This window comes from Pelecanus crispus, chromosome 7, assembly GCF_030463565.1.
Source record: "Pelecanus crispus isolate bPelCri1 chromosome 7, bPelCri1.pri, whole genome shotgun sequence".
Lineage (NCBI taxonomy): Eukaryota > Metazoa > Chordata > Aves > Pelecaniformes > Pelecanidae > Pelecanus > Pelecanus crispus.
In genome coordinates, this window is record NC_134649.1 from 24654398 (window position 1) to 24673144 (window position 18747).

At 54.5% G+C, this 18747-nt stretch overlaps 1 protein-coding gene across 1 annotated transcript in view; it reads left to right on the plus strand.

The window, feature by feature from the left end:
- Positions 1 to 8004: 8004 nt before the first annotated feature.
- RBPMS2 (RNA binding protein, mRNA processing factor 2) overlaps positions 8005 to 18747 on the plus strand; it is a 28351-nt gene continuing 17608 nt past the window's right edge. Inside the window, exon 1 of the mRNA XM_075714325.1 lies at positions 8005 to 8070. Within this exon, the coding sequence (XP_075570440.1) occupies positions 8011 to 8070 (60 nt within the window). The 5' untranslated portion in view covers positions 8005 to 8010. The remainder of the gene's footprint in view (positions 8071 to 18747) is intronic.

Sequence of the window (18747 nt, forward strand, 5' to 3'; positions counted from 1 at the left end):
AGGGAGATGTGGGGCCTCCCAGGCAAGGACGGGGGAGAGGAGAATCATAGAATCATAAAATGCTTTGGGTTGGAAGGGGCCTTTAGAGGTCATCTAGCCCAACCCCCCTGCAGTGAGCAGGGACATCTTTAACTAGAGCAGGTTGCTCAGAGCCCCGTCCAACCTGACCTTGAATGTTGCCAGGCATGGGGCCTCCACTACCTCTCTGGGAAACCTGCTCCAGTGCTTCACCACCCTCATTGTAAAAAAATTTCTTTCTTATGTCTAGTCTAAATCTACCCTCCTTTAGTTTAAAACCATTATTCCTTGTCCTGTCACAACAGGCCTTGCTAAAAAGATTGTCCCCATCTTTCCTATAGGCCCCCTTTCAGTACTGAAAGGCCGCAATAAGGTCTCCCCGTAGCCTTCTCTTCTCCAGGCTGAACAACCCCAACTCTCTCAGCCTGTCCTCGTAGGAGAGGTGCTCCAGCCCTCGGATCATTTTTGTGGCCCTCTTCTGGACCCGCTCCAACAGTTCCATGTCCTTCTTGTGCTGAGGGCTCCAGAGGTGGACGCAGTACTCCAGGTGAGGTCTCACCAGAGAAGAGCAGAGGGGCAGAATCACCTCCCTCGACCTGCTTCTTTTGATGCAGCCCAGGATACGGTTGGCTTTCTGGGCTGCAAGCGCACCTTGTTGGCTCATGTCCAGCTTTTCATCCACCAGTACCCCCAAGTCCTTCTCCTCAGGGCTGCTCTCAATCCCCTCATCCCCCAGCCTGTATTGATAGCGGGGGTTGCGCCGACCCAGGTGCAGGACCTTGCACTTGGCCTTGTTGAACCTTATAAAGTTCACACAGGCCCACTTCTCCAGCTTGTCCAGGTCCCTTTGGATGACATCTCATCCTTCTGCCATGTCAGCTGCACCACTCAGCTTGCTGTCATCTGTAAACTTGCTGAGGGTGCAATCAATCCCACTGTCTATGTCATTGATGAAGATGTTAAACAGCACTGGTCTCAGTACAGACCCCTAAGGGACTCCACTTGTCACCGGTCTCCATGTGGACATTGAGCCATTGACCACGACCCTCTGGATGCAACCATCCAGCCAATTCCTCATCCACCCAACAGTCCACCCATCAAATCTGTATCTCCCCAATTTAGATAGAAGGATGTTGTGGGGGACTGTGTCAAAGGCTTTACAGAAGTCCAAATAGATGACATCCATTGTTTTTCCCATGTCCACTGATGCAGTCACTCCTTCATAGAAAGCCACTAGGTTAGTCAGGCAGGACTTGCCCTTGGTGAAGCTGTGCTGGCTGTCTCGAATCACCTCCCTGTCCTCCATGTGCTTGAGCATAGCTTCTAGGAGAATCTGTTCCATGATCGTCCCAGGCACAGAGGTGAGGCTGCAGGTCGATCGTTCTCAGGGTCCTCCTTTCTTCCCTGATTAAAAATGGGCACAATGTTTCCCTTCTTTCAGTCATCAGGGACTTCACCTGACTGCCATGACTTTTCAAATATTATGGAGAGTGGCTTGGCAACTACATCAACCAATTCCCTCGGGACTCTGGGATGTATCTTATCAGGTCCCAGAGACTTGCATACATTCAGGTTCCTCAGGTGGTCTTGAACCTGATCTTCCCTTACAGTGGGAGGGGCTTTATCCCCCTGGTCTCCATCTTGCAGTCCATCAACTCAGGAGGGGTGAGGAGAGAGGTTGCTGGTGAAGACCGAGGCAAAGAAGTTGTTGAGTACCTCCGCTTTCTCCTCATCTGTTGATCCTAGGTCACCATTCTTGTTCATAAGGGGGAGTACGCTTTCTTTAACCTTCCTTTTCTGGTTGATGTACCTGTAGAAGCCCTTCTTGTTATTCTTTACATCCCTTGACAAATGCAGCTCCAGCTGCGCCTTGGCCTTCCTGACACCCTCCCTGCACAACCGGGCAGCTTCCCTGTACTCTTCCCAGGACACCTGTCCCTGCTTCCACTGCCTGTGCAGTTCCCTCTTACTCTTTAGTTTGACCAGCAGGTCTCAACTCAGCCATGCTGGTCTCTTCCCTTCCTTGCCTGATTTCTTACAGTTGGGAACTGAGAGCTCTTGCGCTCTCTGGAAGGTGTCCTTAAAGATCTGCCAACTCTGTTCTGTTCCCCTGTCCCTGAGGACCGTTTCCCAGGGGGTCCTTCTGACTAACTCCTTGAAGAGCTGGAATTTTGCTTTTCTAAAATTTAGGGTCCTGACTGTACTCCTCGCTTTTCCATGTCCCTCAGGAGCGTGACCTCCACCAACACATGATCACTGCAGTCAAAACTGCGTCCAGTCTTGACATCACCAATGAGCTCACTTGCATTGGTGACCATCAGGTCCAGTATTGCATCCCCTCGGGTAGGGGTGTCTATTACCTGGCTTAGGAATGTATCCTCAATGCATTCCAGGAATCTCCTGGATTGCCTACAGCTCGCCGTGTTGCTTTTCCAGCAAACGTCAGGGTGGTTGAAGTCCCCCAGCAGGACGAGTCTGCAAGCGCGAAGGCTCCAGGAGCTGGAGGAAGAAGGCTTCGTCAGCAGGCTCCCCTTGATCAGGCAGCCTGTAGTAGACACCAACCACAAGGTTCCCTTTGTTGCCTCTGTCTCTGATTCTCACCCATAAGCTTTCGACCTGCTCGTGGCTATTCTTCAGGGACAGCTCTTCACACTATATCGATTTCTTTACGTAGAGGGCAATGCCTCCGCCCCTCCTTCCTTGCCTGTCCCTTCTGAACAGCCTGTAGCCATCGATAGCCACATTCCAGTCATGGAATTCGTCCCACCAAGTTTTGGTTATGGCAGTCAGGTCATAGCTTTCTAGTAGCACAGCAGCTTCCAACTCCTCCTGTTTGTTCCCCATGCTGTGTGCATTTGTGTAGAGGCATTTCATCTGAGCTGTTGGCCGTGTTGCCTTCTTAGTGGAACATCCCTTGTTTCCCTTGGGGTGTTTCACAGAGGTTTCCTTGTTAGCTCCTACTATCTCAGGAGCCCCCAGCTCATCTCTGCAAGACTTCAACTGTGCTGCAGCGTCCCCAGCACACCTCTGGGCAACAGGTTGAGGGCTCATAGTAGCACCCCGTCCCTCTAATCATTGCGTACCATCCCACAGCTTGTCACAGGCAAGCCTGATATGTTCCCCCTCCCCCTTCACATCTAGTTTAAAGCCCTGTCAATGAGCCCCGCAAGCTCCTGAGCAAAGACCCTCTTTCCCCTTTGAGAAAGGTGGCTCCCATTTGACGCCAGCAAGCCTGGTGCCATGTAGGCTGTCCCATTGTCAAAAAACCCAAAGTTGTGACAGTGGCACCAGCCACGGAGCCATGTGTTAAGAGATTGGGTCCACCAAGAAGTTGGTATCAGTGGTAAGCAGAGGAAATCCTCCCTTCACCATACCTCCAGCACGTTGGAAGCAGGATGGGAGCATCCTCTCTGCCCTGGGACAAGCACCAAGGCTCAGCTGATGTCCCAGATAAGCAGTGAGGAACAGCAAAACAACCCAGCACCTCATTGAAAGTGTGGCACAGCCCTGAGATGGGCTTGGGGATAGCAGGGACCCAAGGTGCTCCCTGTGACAAGCCCCATGATCCCTGAAATGAAATTTGTTGCCTCTCTACAGATGGGTGAATGAGTCCTGGGATCACAAAGTGAATGGGTAGCAGATACAGGACACAGGAGCCCAGCTGGAGAGAGACATCCCTCTGTTACCACCTATAACCAGCATCCAGCCAGGCTCCTGGCTATCCTGTGTCCTGTGCTGGTCACCTGCTTGTTCAAGGGCGAGAAAGAGCCCTTGGAAAATGTTAAGCTGAGAAACTGTGTAAAAACACTAGATTGTCTACAGGTGGTTGTCATTTCAGGTCCCACCTTGATTTCTCAGGTGATTACAATGTATTTCTATCTCAAGTATTTAAGTGATCCCCTCCCAAGGGCCTTCCTTATGGCTGTGAGGATCTTACAGCTTTTACTGCCTTCCCTTGGTGAGGTATTGCAGTTCCCATCATCCACAGGCAGGACAGTGCAGTTGGAGCTGCTTGCATGGGACATTGTGGCAGGGCAGCTGGGAGCATGCTCCCAATCCCCATGTGTGAAGAAGTGTGGAGGGGACCTGGAAGTTGCTCTGGAGATGAAGATGCTGTTTTTCAGCTGGCAGTAACCTGGCAGGAGCTCATGGCTTGGAGGCCTCCTTAGCAAGCTGCTTTCTGAGCCTTGCCATGTGCTTGCAGCAGCACAGTTGGTTTTTCGGTGGGCATCACTGCTGAGTTACCCTGTGCTTGCTGCATACAAGCTAAGAGGGTTACAACACTGCACGTGAAGTGCATATTCAAATGACCACAGGAAACCATGCAGTCTTGGGCATAAGAGTAACTTTTTGGTCTTGCTTAAGTGCTTTTCATCAGTGTGGATTTGGCTTCACTGCCAGCTTGTGAGCAGTTCCTGATTAGGAACTGGTGTCAGAAAGGTTGGTGGGTGCAGGCTGGATAGTCACAGCATCACCTCTGCTCTTCTAACCAGTGCATCTCTGTGGACATGGTATGGCAAGGACAGGGCCTCTGATGCAGACCTTGGCTAGACTGCAGTGGTAGATGCCTCAGGGGGAAAAGTGTTGATGTAAAAATACATTGCTGTAAAACTTGGATAAGCGTGGTCCAAACCAGAGTGTCACCCTGATCCTGCACTGGTTCAGCTGATGTGGTCTCAGATCACACAGTTAAAGCTGACCATCTTCCCCATGGAAGTGGAGAACCACCCAGAGAAAAAAATCCTCAGCCAAAACCACTGCAGAGACATCACAATTTTCTGATGGACTGGCTCACCTGCACAAGCTGATAGTAGTGACTGCTTCATTTGCCCCACCTTTTGTCCACCCTTGTAAGCTCCTGGGAGCAGGAAACATCTCCTCCCTGTGCAGCTGGTTGGACCATCAAAGACACCATGTACTGAAGCGTGTGCTGCTTTGCTGCAGTGCTTTGGGAGGGGAGAGGCTGCCTGGGTGTGATGTTTATGGTGACATCAAAGGGACTTACGAGCCACAAGATGCTGGGATGTAGGGATGCTGCCACCACATATAGCTCTGAGGTGTGGTCATGCAAGCAGGATGCTTCTCTCTTGCCAATGGCAACACAATGAACTTGCCTACAGAATGTACCACAGGTTACAGGCCATCAGTCTGGCAGCGACATGGTGGACCTGCTGTCATTGCCCCAGCGTGATGGACACAGCAGCTCTTCCACTTGTGGTGGGTGTTTTTCCTGCTGTGGAAGAGGCAGTGCGTTTCCTCCATGTGTGTGCGCAGCACAGCTTCCTTGGGGGTCTGACAAAAACCTGCTGCTGCTTCTGACTTCCACCCCTTTGTGTCTTCCACTTACCGCAGGCTCTGTGTCTCCTGGCTCAAAGGCTGTAGAAAGTTAAAAAAAAAAAACAAAAACCAAACCCTAAACACCGAGAAAGCTCTGTGAGGTTACGCTGGTTTTTGCTTAACTAGCACAGGAGGCAAATATTCCTGGTCTTCATCAGGGTGGGCTTGCTTTGAGTCTTTTTGGCACGGCAGGCAACACTGTTCCTAGGAGTTATTCCTGTACAGCCTTACACTGGGGATGAAGTTATGGTGAAGTGCAGCATCACTGAAGACCAGAGAAAGCCCTTGCTCTGCTGAGGATCTGTCTGTGCCGAGCTCTGTGGGTGGACTGGGGGCTGTCACTGTGGTTCGGCAGGGCTGGGTGTATTCTTTGTGTGAAAAGTCTCCACAAAAAACACCCTATAGGACAACATTGTAAATAAGTAAATAGGTTTTTTTTTAATTAAAAAGTGGGTTTTTTCTTCCCCTTTTGCAGGAACTGGCAGGGATCGGGCTCTCTGGCTTAGCAGCTTGTTACACAGCCTTAGAAAAAGAAACAGTCGCTTTGCCGCTGTCTGTATGAGAACTCAATACACAAATCCATGGTGCTGCATACAAACAGCTGCTGCTGCTAAAAGCCCTAACCTAGAAAGCAAGGAAATGCAAAGCTGAGGCTCCCAGGAGGATGTCTCCTCCCCTCCAACACCCCTCCTGCGATAAAACCATACAGCCCCGCAGGCACTTGCTTGACTATGGGAACTAACCCGGTGATGGTGCTACATGCATGTCCTCTCTGGTGCTGGACCTGGAGCTCCTTGGGTTGTGCTGGATGATGCTTGTGCATGGGGATGGCTGAGTTTAGGGTTAAATTTTCATGGGGACCTTCTGCATAACCAGGTGGCAAAGCAAGTCAGAGGCTAAGGGCTTGAACAGGGCAGTAAACCCAGGTGTCAGTGGAGAAATCATCTGATTGCCCCCAGCCAGGGTCACACCTCTTCACAACATGCACATGAGCAAAATGTTATCCCTGAGCGACTGCTGGAAGCAAATGGTCACTCAGACCCAGTCATGGACTCAGTTTGATTTTGAAGTCACATTTAATACAGTTGGGACAGCACAGGCCATGGGTGCGTTAGAGCCTCTCCAGCCACCTCTCCAACCCTGGTGAGCCAAGGACTGGGAGCACACATTGCTTTTGCAGCTGGTGGGGGCTATGGGATTGCTGGGGCAGGGTAGGTCTGATGTTTCCCCTCGCTTTCACCCAGCCTTAGTGCTGAGGAAGCAGTGAGGACTGGGTACAAGCAACGCTGGTGAAGCTAACATGGCTCAGATCCCCTGAACATCTCCCACTTGGTGGGTTGTCCCTGAAGCCTTGGGGTTTTACATGTTTGCCTCGCACAGGGACTAAGCTGTGGGATGCAGCACGCAGGAACGAGCCACATACCCCATTTTCTGCTCCTGTTGCACATCCCCAACTGTAGGCTGCCCTTTTACATGAAGGCCTGGAAGAATGCAGGACCCTCTTCATCCTCTCCAACTGCCATAGTGGAGGTGGGAATGGGTCGGGCTGCTCCCTGGGCATGGTGGGGATCTCTGCGCAGGCTGGCACACTGCTGCATTGGGGAGTCAGGAGCCCTGCCAGAGCCTGGCTGCAACCTGTGCCAACCTCCCTGCCTGCTTTGTTAGGATGAAGCTGGTTAGGCACCAGTGCAAGCAGGGAGAAGGGCAAGAAGATGGATGTGCCTCAACCCTACTCCTCCTCACAGGCCTGAGAGCAGGGCTGTGCTCCTGGCACCCACTGGCTGTCTGCGGGGACGTGGGGCTGTTCTGGCAGGAGGAATTGGGCTGCTGTCCCCAGGGAACCAGGGGCTGCTGTTGTGGGGTATTTGGGGCTGCTCTCCTGGGGTCTCAGGGCCATTGTCCTGGGCTCATAGGGCTGCTGTCCTGGGGTTACAGGACCCATATCCTGAGCTCCTGGGGCTGCTGTTCCTGGGACTCGGGGCTTTCATCAGGGGATTACAGAGTTGCTGTCCCAGGGCTGTCGGGCTGCAGTCCCGTGGCACTCGGACCCCCACGGGCTTCAGCCACGGCCCCCCCGCCCCGCGGATGCCCGGGAGGGAGCAGCCCGGCCCCGCTGAGGGCGGAGGGGCAGGGCGGACCCTTTAAGAAAGTCGAAGCCCGAAAGTTCATCAAAGTTGAGAAAGTTTTTCGTGGAAAGGAGGGGGGAAAAAAAATTAAAATAACTCGAGCCCAACAACAAAAAAAAAAGCCCCGCGCCCCCCCGGGGGGGGGGGGGGCGGGCCGGGCCGGGATTGGCGGCAGGCGGCCCGGGGGCGGCTCCGGCCAGGCGGGGCGGGGGCGGGCGTGTCCCGGCCCCGTTGCTCGGTGCGCGGCGGCGGCAGCACCGGGAGCGGCGGCGGGGGCTCGGGCTGGGGCGCGTCGGCCCCGCAGCTGCGGCTCGTTGCGCTCCGCTCGGCCCCGCTACGCCGGGCCCAGCCCTTAACAGCGGCGCGGTCCCGGGACGCCGCATGTGAGTCGGGAGGGCAGCGCCGCCCCGCACCGCCCCCGCGCACCGGCCCCGCACCGGCCCCCAGCTCCTGGACCGGCCCCGCGGAGCTCCGGAGCAGCCGGCACCATCCCCCCCACCCCCCCCCCCCCCCGCCCCGGCACCACACCATGAGCAACCTCAACAAGGACACCGAACACACCAATGGCAGCGGCAACGTCGAGGAGGAGGTGGGCACCGGGATGGGGAACCGGGGACGGGGCATGGTGGGGCTGGAGTACCGGGGAACCGGGGATGGGTGGGTGGGGATGCGGCACCAGGGCGTTGGGGAGCTGGGGACGGAGTGCAAAGCTGTGGTCGGGGAACCGAGGACACGGCGTCGGGGCTGGGCTGCCGGGTCGTGGGGGGACCAGAGATGGGATGCCGGGGCTGCCCCGGGCTGGGGAGCCGAGGCCGGGCCATGGGAGCCGGAGTATGGAGGCGTCGAGGTGTTGGAGCTGGAGCACCCCGGGTAGGGCGCTGGGAGCGGCTTTCGGGGCTGGAGCCCCGTGGGTTGTCCCGGGGAGGGGGTAGGAGCTGGATCGAGGCTGGTCATCGGGCAGGGTGAGCCCTGGCTACTGGCTGGGAGCTGCCTCATCAGCCCAGTGTCCCTGTAGCCCTGTGGGGCAGGGGACTGGCAGGTCCCCGCTCCCTCCAGCCTAGACGGTGCCTGTGGGCATGGCGTCCCTTCCCCAAGCCCCTGTGGCTGGAGTGTACCAGACTCCTGCATCCAAGCGCTGCTCTGCCCACGTGGGCTGCTGGGATGCACTTGGACCACGGTGGTGGAGATCTTGCCCTACTCCCCATGTGCTGGCAGCCTGGTTGGGGCTGGAGGGCTGTGAGCTGCCCTGCCAGCAGTCCCCTTCTCCTGGATGGCCATTGCAAGCCAGAGCCTGGATGCTGCTGGACTCAGTGCTGGGAGGGCTTGCAAGGGTTTCTTGTCCATGGCCGCATGCTGAAGACAAGCTTGCAGCCCTGCATGTTTGCCCTCTGGCTTTAAGGGGCTGCTGGTGGGGTGGTAGCATTGCTGCTAGCACAGCACCTCTCTTGTTGCACCCCTTGAGCAGGTGCTGGCGCAGTGGTTTGCCAGCTGACCTCCATCTTGGAGAGGGCGCTGGAAAACGCCTGGCCTTGATAGAATTTTGCTGCAGTCCTGCGTGCCCAGCCCTTGGGACCGGGGAGGTGCTCTGCCCCCTCCCCTTGCTCTCCTCCAGTGTGCCGTGCGCTTGCACCGCCGCAACATGGCGCCTGGCTTGCTCCGCCACCCACTGGGGCCGGATGGTCCCCACGCACCAGCTGTCTTCAGGTCACTGCGCCTGCTGGTCTTCAACATCAGCGTGGGGGGACCTGGGTAATGGGGTGGAATAGATTGGCAGACGGTGGCCGTAGCATTTCTCTCCCCTGCGTGGAGCAGGGCTTAGATGATACGATGAGACATGGATGTGGTACTGCTGGTGACACGTCCCAGCCTCACTGGGTGGCACTTGTGTGTGTGGGTAGAGAGACAGAACACCTGGGGCCCTGTGCCACTTCCCTGATGTGGGGAGGCTCAGTACTAGGGGGGTTTCAAGGGCTGTGCACGCGTGCGCAGAAGACTCAATGCGGCTCCTTGATCCAATTATTCACTGGCCTGCAAAGCTCCCTGATGTCGATGCCGCTTGGTGCATCCCAGTGGTGTCATGCTGGCTGGGCTGGTGCCTTGTGGGTGGTGGCCAGGTGAGCTCTTGTGTTGGGGCAGAGCTGGCCTGTTACCTGCTGCTGGGTGGTGGTTTGGCAAAGTGGGTGCTGGAAGCTATTCATTTTGGGAACCTGGAAATCCTAGCCCTTTGGGGAGGCTGGTCCTCCCACATCCCCAGAGTGATGCTTGGTGGCTGGAAAACTGAGTTAAAGATTGCATCCCTAGGGAATGGGGCAAGGGTTGAACAGAAGCGGCTCCTGCTCTCCATTGTACTGCCTATGGGTATCTGTGGGGAGGGGGATGGTGCAGTCCACCCTGCTAGATGGTCTGCAGCCTTGCTGGGTACATTTGTCACCCTGCACCCAGGGGTGTAGCAAAGGACCAAATGCCCTGGAGGTGGCTGAGGATGCTTGGGAGGTGGTGGACTGGGACTGGTTGGGGGGTGTCCCCATCCCTGGTGGAAAGCCCTCTCTCCACCAGGATCCATCGTAAATAATGCTGTGGGTGATGAACTGCTAGCTGGGCTTTGTGGTGGCCACTCTGAGCCTGCGGGAGGCCTCTGGATGCTTGTTTTTTCAGTATGTCCTCCTGGCTGACCAGGAGCCATTCCTTGCTGTGGAAGAAGCTAATGGTGGCACAAGGAGTGACCTTGTGTTCAGGGTCCTGGCATGGTCTGGGGGGCTTAATCCCACATCCCACCCAAATTCTTGCCCAGAGCTCCGCTTGATACAGAGCAATAAATATGTGTAGTGCAAAGTGGAATCCTTCAATCCCAACATACGCAGGAGGGTGTACTGGAATATTTTCCTGCACTGCATGGATAACGCTGCCAGATCCTGGCACTGTGGATGCTCCTCCATTTCACGCCCTCCCCTCCCCCTGCCTAGTGAGCCTCCTTTGCTGCCTCCCCGAGTGTTTGCAGAAGGGTGCAGTGTGCCCCAGATAAGGCGGGGCAAAGCTCCCAAATTCAGCCTTTCCCTTTATCTTATCTGCAAGCCCCTGGATCTTGCAGCCCCTTCCTGCCCAGTGACATGTGGAGGACAGGAATGCCTCTCACTCCTCGAGGTCGTTAGTGGGAATGTTAAACAAACAGGGCCTAATGTCAGTCCCTGCTGTTCCTCACTAGACACCTCCCCAAACTCAATCCCTCCCCACTTGCTGCTATCTCCTGTTTAGTTTTCCAGGCAGCCACCAATCTGCGTGACAGCATATGTCCTGGTGCTCCCAAGGGGTAGTGTGAGACAGGCAGCTGCCTAGGTGCTGCACACCGTCATTGCAGGCAGAGCTTTTTCTCCAGCAGCTGGAGGAGCTTGCTTGCTTACCACGGGACACTGCGTGTTGTGTTTGTGGCTGTATTGCAATAAGGACCCCATGTGTTCACCCGGCTGTCCTGTTGCTTCTACCCTGGAAGTTCATTCTTGCTGTCCCAGGAGGTCACTGGAAAGTTGTAGGTCTGTGGGGAGCAGGAGAAATCTGGAGCTGGCTGTCTAGATGCCCAAAGGAGGTGGCTGAAGTCTGTGTCCTCTTGGCCTCTTCTCTCTGAATGACAGAGCAGCTGGTCTCAAGGGCCTGCTTGCAGCTCCATGGGTGGTGGCTGCTGCTGTCATGGTAGAGCTTGGACCTCGTGGACTGTTGAATGTGGAAAGCATCAAATGTGAGGTTGTGCTGGGTGGGCAGAGCCCAGATGAGGACCTGGCTAAGCTCTGCTAGGAGAGGATCATCTTCTCTGTTGGGCCACAGCAAAGCTGCAGTGTTACTCATTAGAGTTAGAAAATGCCCCATTAGGGGAGGCAGAAGGCTGTCAGCTCCCAGACAGCCTCCTCTGTAGCGAGTACTTCATCCCTGGCCTTTCTTAGCTGTTGCACACTGGGGCTGCCAGAACTGCCCGGGAATGCCACTGGTGAGTATCCTCTGTTACATGCTGGATGTCTGTAGCACTTCATGGACTGGTGCCAGGCATCTCTTGATTTCTGTAATCTCTGCTTGAGTGGACCTAGATACCTCTTGCATGCATGGATTCTAGCTCTCTGACTTGAAACAAATAAGCTTAATATAATTTCTGAAGTCAAATGACTCTGTAATGCTGCTCTTTGCTACAAAGAACTGGAGGGTGTAGTAGTTATGGTCACCACTTCCTAATCTTCTTGTACTTGGCCTGGCTGAACCAAGATGGTGCTTCAGAGTTGTTTCAAGCATCATAAAAGTCCCCTCGATGTTAGATACAGCTTTCTGTTAGTGACAGATTGTTGGCTGAGCAAATAACCCTGAAGTCACCATGCATGCAGAGGTTCTGGGAACTGGTGTGTTCCCAGACCTCTTCTTGGTCTATCAATGAGTTGCTCTTACTGGGGAAGGGATGTGGGAATCTCCCCATTATCTCCTCATGTCCTGGTGCCTCTGTAAATACTCTGTAAAGGAGCTTCCTTCTCCTTTCTTGCTCTTTCAAATCTAAGTTTTTTAGACTTGAGTCTAAGTTGCATCAGTATCCCAACTAGTCCCCATGATGGGGTAACTGTTCTTCTTCCTGCTACCTGGCTGTGTAGCTGGTGTAGTAAATGAGACCCAGCTTCAGAAATGAGTCGTCTTCCTTGGATAATCTGAGAACTTGCTGAGCAGAGCTTTCCCTACTTTGCCTCAAAATGAAGGGGTTTCTGGTGGTGCCTGCAGAAGTTAAGGCCAAAACCCAAAGGCTCCCTTGCTAGCAAGGGACTGCTTTCCCCTCACCAAAGTAGGAAGGATGCCCTTGGAGATGTTGGGAAGGTAGCTGAGAGTGGTTCAGGCTTTGCTGTCCTTCCTCGTGCATCTGCTAGATGCACGAGTGGCACTGTGGGAAGTCAAGTATGACTCTTGCTGGAACTGGTACAGAAGGCTTTTGGAGCCAAAAGATCCTTTGGGCTTGCTGGTCTTGGACATGCCAAGTCATGAACACTTTGCTACTTGGATCACGGAGCAATGCTTCTGCCTGTCCTGGACCTTGAGTGCTTGAAGTAAAGGCTTTGGCTTGAAGCCTCATCAGGGCATGAGAGTGGAAGCAAGGTGTTCAGCACCTCGCCTACAGTGCTTGGCACCCTCTCTCCAGGAGTACTAGGCACTAGCTGGGACTCAGTAGCCTTTTCAGATCTGGAGGTAAGCAGTCTCAAAAGCGTGTTCCCAGGGATGCCTGTACATCATAGGCCATGCCTGGAGCAGGAAAGTACCTTCTGCAGCAACAGCCACCATTACATGAGGATGGCTCACATGGCAGAGGCTGTAAGTGGAAGGAATTAATTTGTGCTTTAAAAGACCCATGTGCCATGTGGGATGGCTGCAACTGAATTCCTCCTGCATGCCCAGCGCTGCAAAGTTGGACCTGGTGAGGGAACAGGGCAGTGGAATGCAGCCCCAGCACTGGAACTGCTGAACCTGGACCATACTGAGGTGCATCAGTGTAGCTGTGATCCCAAGCCTACCCAGCATGTCTGATGAGGAGGGACCCTGAGACAGGCAGTAGTACCAGCACTGTGAGGAGATGCATGCCAGGTGACCCTGCCCTTGGCATGGCAGAAGTGGATGCTGTGGGCTTGGCAAGGACACTTTGACCACTGCACTGCAGTCATGATGTGGTTGAGAGGCTGCCCGTCCCAGGGCCTGCTCTCCTCCTCAGTTCAGCCCCAACAGAGAAGAGAGTTGTGATGCTTTGGATGATGGCTGGATGGCAGGCAAGTGTGGAGCTAGAGGCTTATACAAGGTCTGGGTTCTTCTTGGTGTGTCTGGGGTGGTGAGGCTTTCTTTGGCCCCAGGGCTCACCTGCTGGCTCTTGATTGGAAGTGGGAGCAGGGATGATGCTGAGGCTTGCTCTGTCCATCTGTCTAGTAAACATCTTCTGCACCTAGTCCTGTGGACAGGGACAAGATGTAGACCTCTGCTGTGTGGCCTATGGGAAGGAAGAATCTCAAGCTCAGCTGGCCAGTTGTTATCCTGTGGTAGGGAGGGTGGCAGAGCATAGATATGAGATCCTGTCTCCAGCCAGCCCAGCGGCTGCTGGGGTAGGTTTCTCTAGAGGAGAGTTGCATGGGACTGCATGTGGTGGCCTTGCACATTGCTCTCCTCAGTCACTGAGCCCAAGCTTACCTGGCTGCAGGCTGTGATTGCTGGAAACCCAAGGACCCAGTAGGGCAGTCTTACCCATGTGGAGGATCTCCAGCCATGCTGCATAGCCCAGGAGAGGCTATGGAAATGTTGCAGCTCCTAGTTTGGGACAGTACATTCCCTCCTGTGCTGTAAAGGATGTGATGATGCGTTCTTGCATTAGCATGGGGTTGGGTCTTGGTGCATGGCTGTGTGTCAGAAGCTGTTGGCCTGGGGATGCATGTCCCTCCCATCTGCTTTCAAGGGCAGGAGGCCAGTGTCTGTCTGAAAGTGTGACTCCCCTGGGTCACCTATAGCAGTGGCTTGAAGTAGAGAGCAAGCTATGAATTTGGAGAAAGCACCCAGCTTCTCTGGGAGGTACTGGAGGAGGGAAGGAAACTTCACCTCCTGGGGTTTCCCTGCCCACAGTAGGATGCCAGTGGGGAGCTGGCTGGGACATGACCTATTTCTAGCAGGGGCCTTAAAGCTTGGGCTGTGTGTTGTATCCATTCTTGCTATGTGCTCTGCCCTGCTCCCCAGGCTCTCTTTCTGGGCTGGTGGTCTTACTTCTGCCTTGCCTCTATATTTTATGGGCTGGGTGCCTGCCTGGGGTCTTGTGAGGAGAGCGCCCTGTGGTGCAGATGGAGATCAGCGCATGATGCTGGTTAGGGTTGGCATTTCTGGTCCATTTTTGACAGGGTGACTAGGCAGTGGGGAGGGGCTTTGCTACCCACTGTCAACAGTGGAGAGCTGCTGCAAAATTTCAGCTCACTATCACTTGGGTTTTGTGGAAGACTTGCTTGCTGTTGGGCTGTGGAGATACCAGGCATGCTCCATGGGGCTGTGGCATGGCCATTAGTGTGCTGTCCCAAATCAGTTTGATTTGAGGAGGGAGTCATGTGCCTCTCTGGATGTGGCCTGGCTCTGTGGGCAGAGGAGGCATAGGACTGAACAGTGCCTAGGAATCGCTTTGTGGCAGGGCAAAGAAGAGACAGGTGTACTTGCTTAAGGATCTGAGGTAAGAACATAACTTGTGAAGGTCCTGCATACAGACCCCTGTCTTCTGCTCAGGGCAGAGGCTGGCAGGAACTCATCTCACTTGTGTCTCGTGTCAGGAGAACAAATGCCTGGGTGTGGGCAGGAGAAGCTGGTCTGCAGCAGTTTTACCTAGTGTGAGAGCTGTCCCTGTGGGTAAGGTCCATGGCTGCAGCTGATGGTGAAAGGTGTCTGTAGGTTCCTGAACATCAGAGGGTGGCAGATGTGCTGCTGGGTCTCTGGAGCCAGGGGCTTAGTGCAGTGGGCTGGGTAGTGCAAGTATGGATGTGAGCATCCTTCAGCATGTTGGCTGTGATACTTGTGCACGTCTCCTCTGGCTTAGCAGAATTCTTGGTAAGGTGGAACGCTTCAATGACATCCTGAAGATGCTCAACCAGCATCTCCCTGAGCTGGGGAACTGCCCTGTTGGGAGTTACAGGGCTGGCTTCCCCAAATGTTTCAACAGTTTTGAACCCCTGCTGTGGCCCAAGTCCCCCAGGGTGCCATCCTTTCCATGAGATTCTGCAGACACAGAGGGGATGGGACTCAATAGCGGGGAGCAGGGGGGAGTCTTCACTGCAGAGCTGCACCAGTGGCACTTCCTCTGCTGGGGCCATGGAGTATTCTTGGGTGCTGCCCTGATGTGCCTGAGCTTATCGGCTCCCATGTGCTTCCTGCTCCCCCAGGCAGGGGCTGGTGCCTCTCTCTGCTTCCCCCTTGCTCAAACGCCTTCCTGCCCTGACCGCAGGGGTGGATGAGCCCCATTGACATCTCCCTGCCTGACATGGGGGCTCAGTAATGCTGAGGAGCGGCTGATCCAGCTATAGGCAGTGTCACATGTGAAACGCCCAAGGCTTGGGGGTCAAAATGCTTGTGTCCTTGGGCTTACTTGTGGTCAGCCTGCCTTCCTCCCCTCTGGGTGAGCAGGATGTTGGTCCTTGGGTGCCTTTTGTCCAAAAGGCTGATTTCGGAGGGAAATGTCTGAAGCCTTCCTTGGTTCAAGGCCCTCTTTCCCCTGTAGGGATGGGTGAACCTCTTTCTGGTGTGTGTGTGTGGGGGGGGAGGGATGACCTGCGGATGTAGCTGCTCAGGGCTTCCTGGCTGGAACAGCTCCTGGTCTGATCCTGCACTGGGGCTCAGCACTACCCTGCCTGCTGGCCCCATGAGCTGCCTGAGGATGTCAGAGCTCTGTCAGTGCTGGAATTACAAGCAGGCAGCCAGCTCTTGCATCCTCTCTGCTGTTGAGCCCTGCTGGTGGGGAGGAAACTGAGGCACAGAGTGGTGAAGGAGCCTGTTAGTGAGCCCCTTCCCCTTGCAAGGCACACTTCATGCTGTTGAGGCTGCCCTGCTTTCCTGCCGAGCTGTCCCTAGCACAGACCAGCTATCTCTCTCCCCAAGTCTTCCCCTCCCCTGTGTTTCCTGTGAGTTTGCGATGAGCAAAACTGCCCAGGGCTGGGTCCACCTGGTGCAGTGGCAGGAACCCTGCAGCCCCATGTCCTATATGGGACAGTGAGATGAGAGTGCTGTCCCATTTTTAAGCCCTGTGGCTGGGCTCCTGAGTGTTTCCCTCTGTGCAGCCTTGTTTTGCAAGCTTGCCTCCCTGCTTTTTGCTGCTGTGCCTTATAAGTCCTGGTTCCCAGGGCAGCCAGCAGTCTCACTGCATTCCAGCAGCCTTGAGTCAAGTGGTCCTAGCTGCATTGTGGTGGCCAGGGCTGGGGGTCTGTATCCCCCCCTGCAGCTCTGCTGGTGGCCCTGAGCAGCTGGGACCTCAGGGTGTCTGCCTGGAGTGGGGACTGCCTTTGGGATGCTGCAGCAGAGCTCATCCCTGTCCTCAGCAGGATGTTGTGGGGCTCCCTTCTGCTGGTGGCATAGGGAGAAGGCTTGGTGGACATATTGATGTGAATGAGTGGGAGATTGTTTGTCTCCGGGAAAAAATGGCATGTAGCTGGGGGTGGCTTCCTGGTGAAGGGGAATGTCCAGTGGCATGGTGTGAATGAGGTACTAGAGCATGTTCCTGCTGTAGCTGTCCTTGGATGTCTCTTAACCACTGGTGGTAAAGGCTTGTGTGCTGCAGGTGATGGGATCGTGGCCCCAGAACCTGGCCAATTTTGGGGGCCTGGAGTAGCCACAGCTGTGCAAAAGCAGGGATTGTGGGTAATGCAGCTAAAGGGCTGATCTTGCAGAAGGGTCAGCCTTGCTGGCTTCTGGAAGGATTTGGAGCTGTCTCTTAACAAAAGCTCAGTGCTGGAGACCTACCAGAGCAGCCTTGCTGGAGGTGGGTACTCATGCCTTTGCATCTAAGTTTTCTGACATAACCTGACCCTTACTGGGCTGCAGGGCAGTGTCTGGCTCTGCTTGGGACATCCTTGCAAGAGGTCTTATTTAAAAGCAGACATGGCCAGGAGATATGGATATTGTAGGACCCATGCTGACCTCCTGGAAGTGCTGGAGCTGTGGTAGGAAGAGGCAGGTGTTGCTGCTTGGCTTCTTTAAAGCCTTGGTGCTAAGTACCTGGCTGTGCTCACACTGGGTGTGTTCTCTTCTGGGAGACACAGCTATGTAAGAACTGCTTTAGAGCTGCTGATGACTTGAGCACTAAATGGGTTTGTCCTTGTCCCTCCCTCCCTCCTGTGTGGGAAGCTATGCTGGGATCCTCCCTCTCTAAGAGATGACCTAGATGGTCTTGTTCCTCCTGGCACAAATCCTGTTTTCCATGGATCTTTTCCATCTCTGCCGGGTGTTTGGACTGGGGACATCCCCAGAGGGGGCAGGGATGGGGAAGGGAAAGTGTTTTCTGCAGGGCCTCCAGTAGCATGACCCCACTGGGCTGTCCTAGGCAAGAGCTGCTCCCTGCTCCACTGCCCTGCTTCTCTCTGTGCATATGTGTCCAGTTAAGATTAGTTGTCCTGGGTGAGATGGGATGGCTCTCACCTGGTATCTCATCTTGAGTGGCTGGTAGCAGAGTCTAAGAGTGAGCATAAGAACAAGGTATTCCTGAGATCTGCTTCTGCTGTATCTTCTCCAAGCTCCTGCTGAATATGCAGTTTGGCCCAGGGAGTTTCTGATCTAGTCCTGGATGGATATTTTATATTTTGTCCTGTGGCTTTTCCAGCCACTCTGTGGGGAGGCTGAATATCTACATGGATCTGGGGTTTGTGGCAGGGAGTTGAAGCAGGGCAAATACAATTAAGCAGAAGCCTACCTTGTCTTGGCACCTTGAGTGCAAGGGCTGGAAGTCTGGATTCATCAGCCCTGGCGGGTCCTAGTGGCCTCTCAAAGCCTGAAGGACTTGGGCTGCAAAGGGGTGACTGGAGAGTCCCGGTTTGGTTAATCCACTGGAAGATGCTTGTCCAGACCCTGTTGCCCACATCTAGTCTCCTCTTTTTTGGGAGCAGGGGGAGGAGGCTGGACCAGGGTACCTACAGTGCACAAGATGCTCAGAGTGGCAGGTTGCCTCCTGCTTTTCTTCTGTGGGATAACCCAGATCTCCTTTGCTGTCCGATTGCTGCTGATCCCATGTTTACACCTGGTCTCAGAAGTGATCTCCTTCTGGCTTACCTCACTCTGTCCCTCAAATATATTTCTTGGGTTTCTCACTAGCCTCACCCTCCCTTCCCTGAATAACTTGGTCTCATTTTCCCCTTACCCTTTTCTAAATCATTTATGGATGTGCTGAACTGTAGAGACCTCAGAAAACTAGCCACTTGGTCTCATTGCTTCTAACAAGCTCTTCTGAGCAGGGACTTTCCTTAGTCTGTCTTGAGACCCTTGGGGAAACCTTGTTTGAAGATGTTAGCTGGTGGTATTTGGGATTGCCCAGGCTTTCTTTGGGGCAATGCCAGCCCTTGGCAGGTGCTGTGGGTTGGCTGGGATCTCCTTTCCAATGCCGTGTATGGTGAAAGAGTGGACCTGGAGGCCAAGGGAAGCTCTTGGCCTGCAAGAGAAAGTGTCTTGCTCCTGTCCTTGGTAGCAACTTATGGGGCTGGCATTAGGAGCTTGTTACCTCTGAAAAAGAGCTTTCCTAGGCACCTGCATTGCTCTGTTCAGG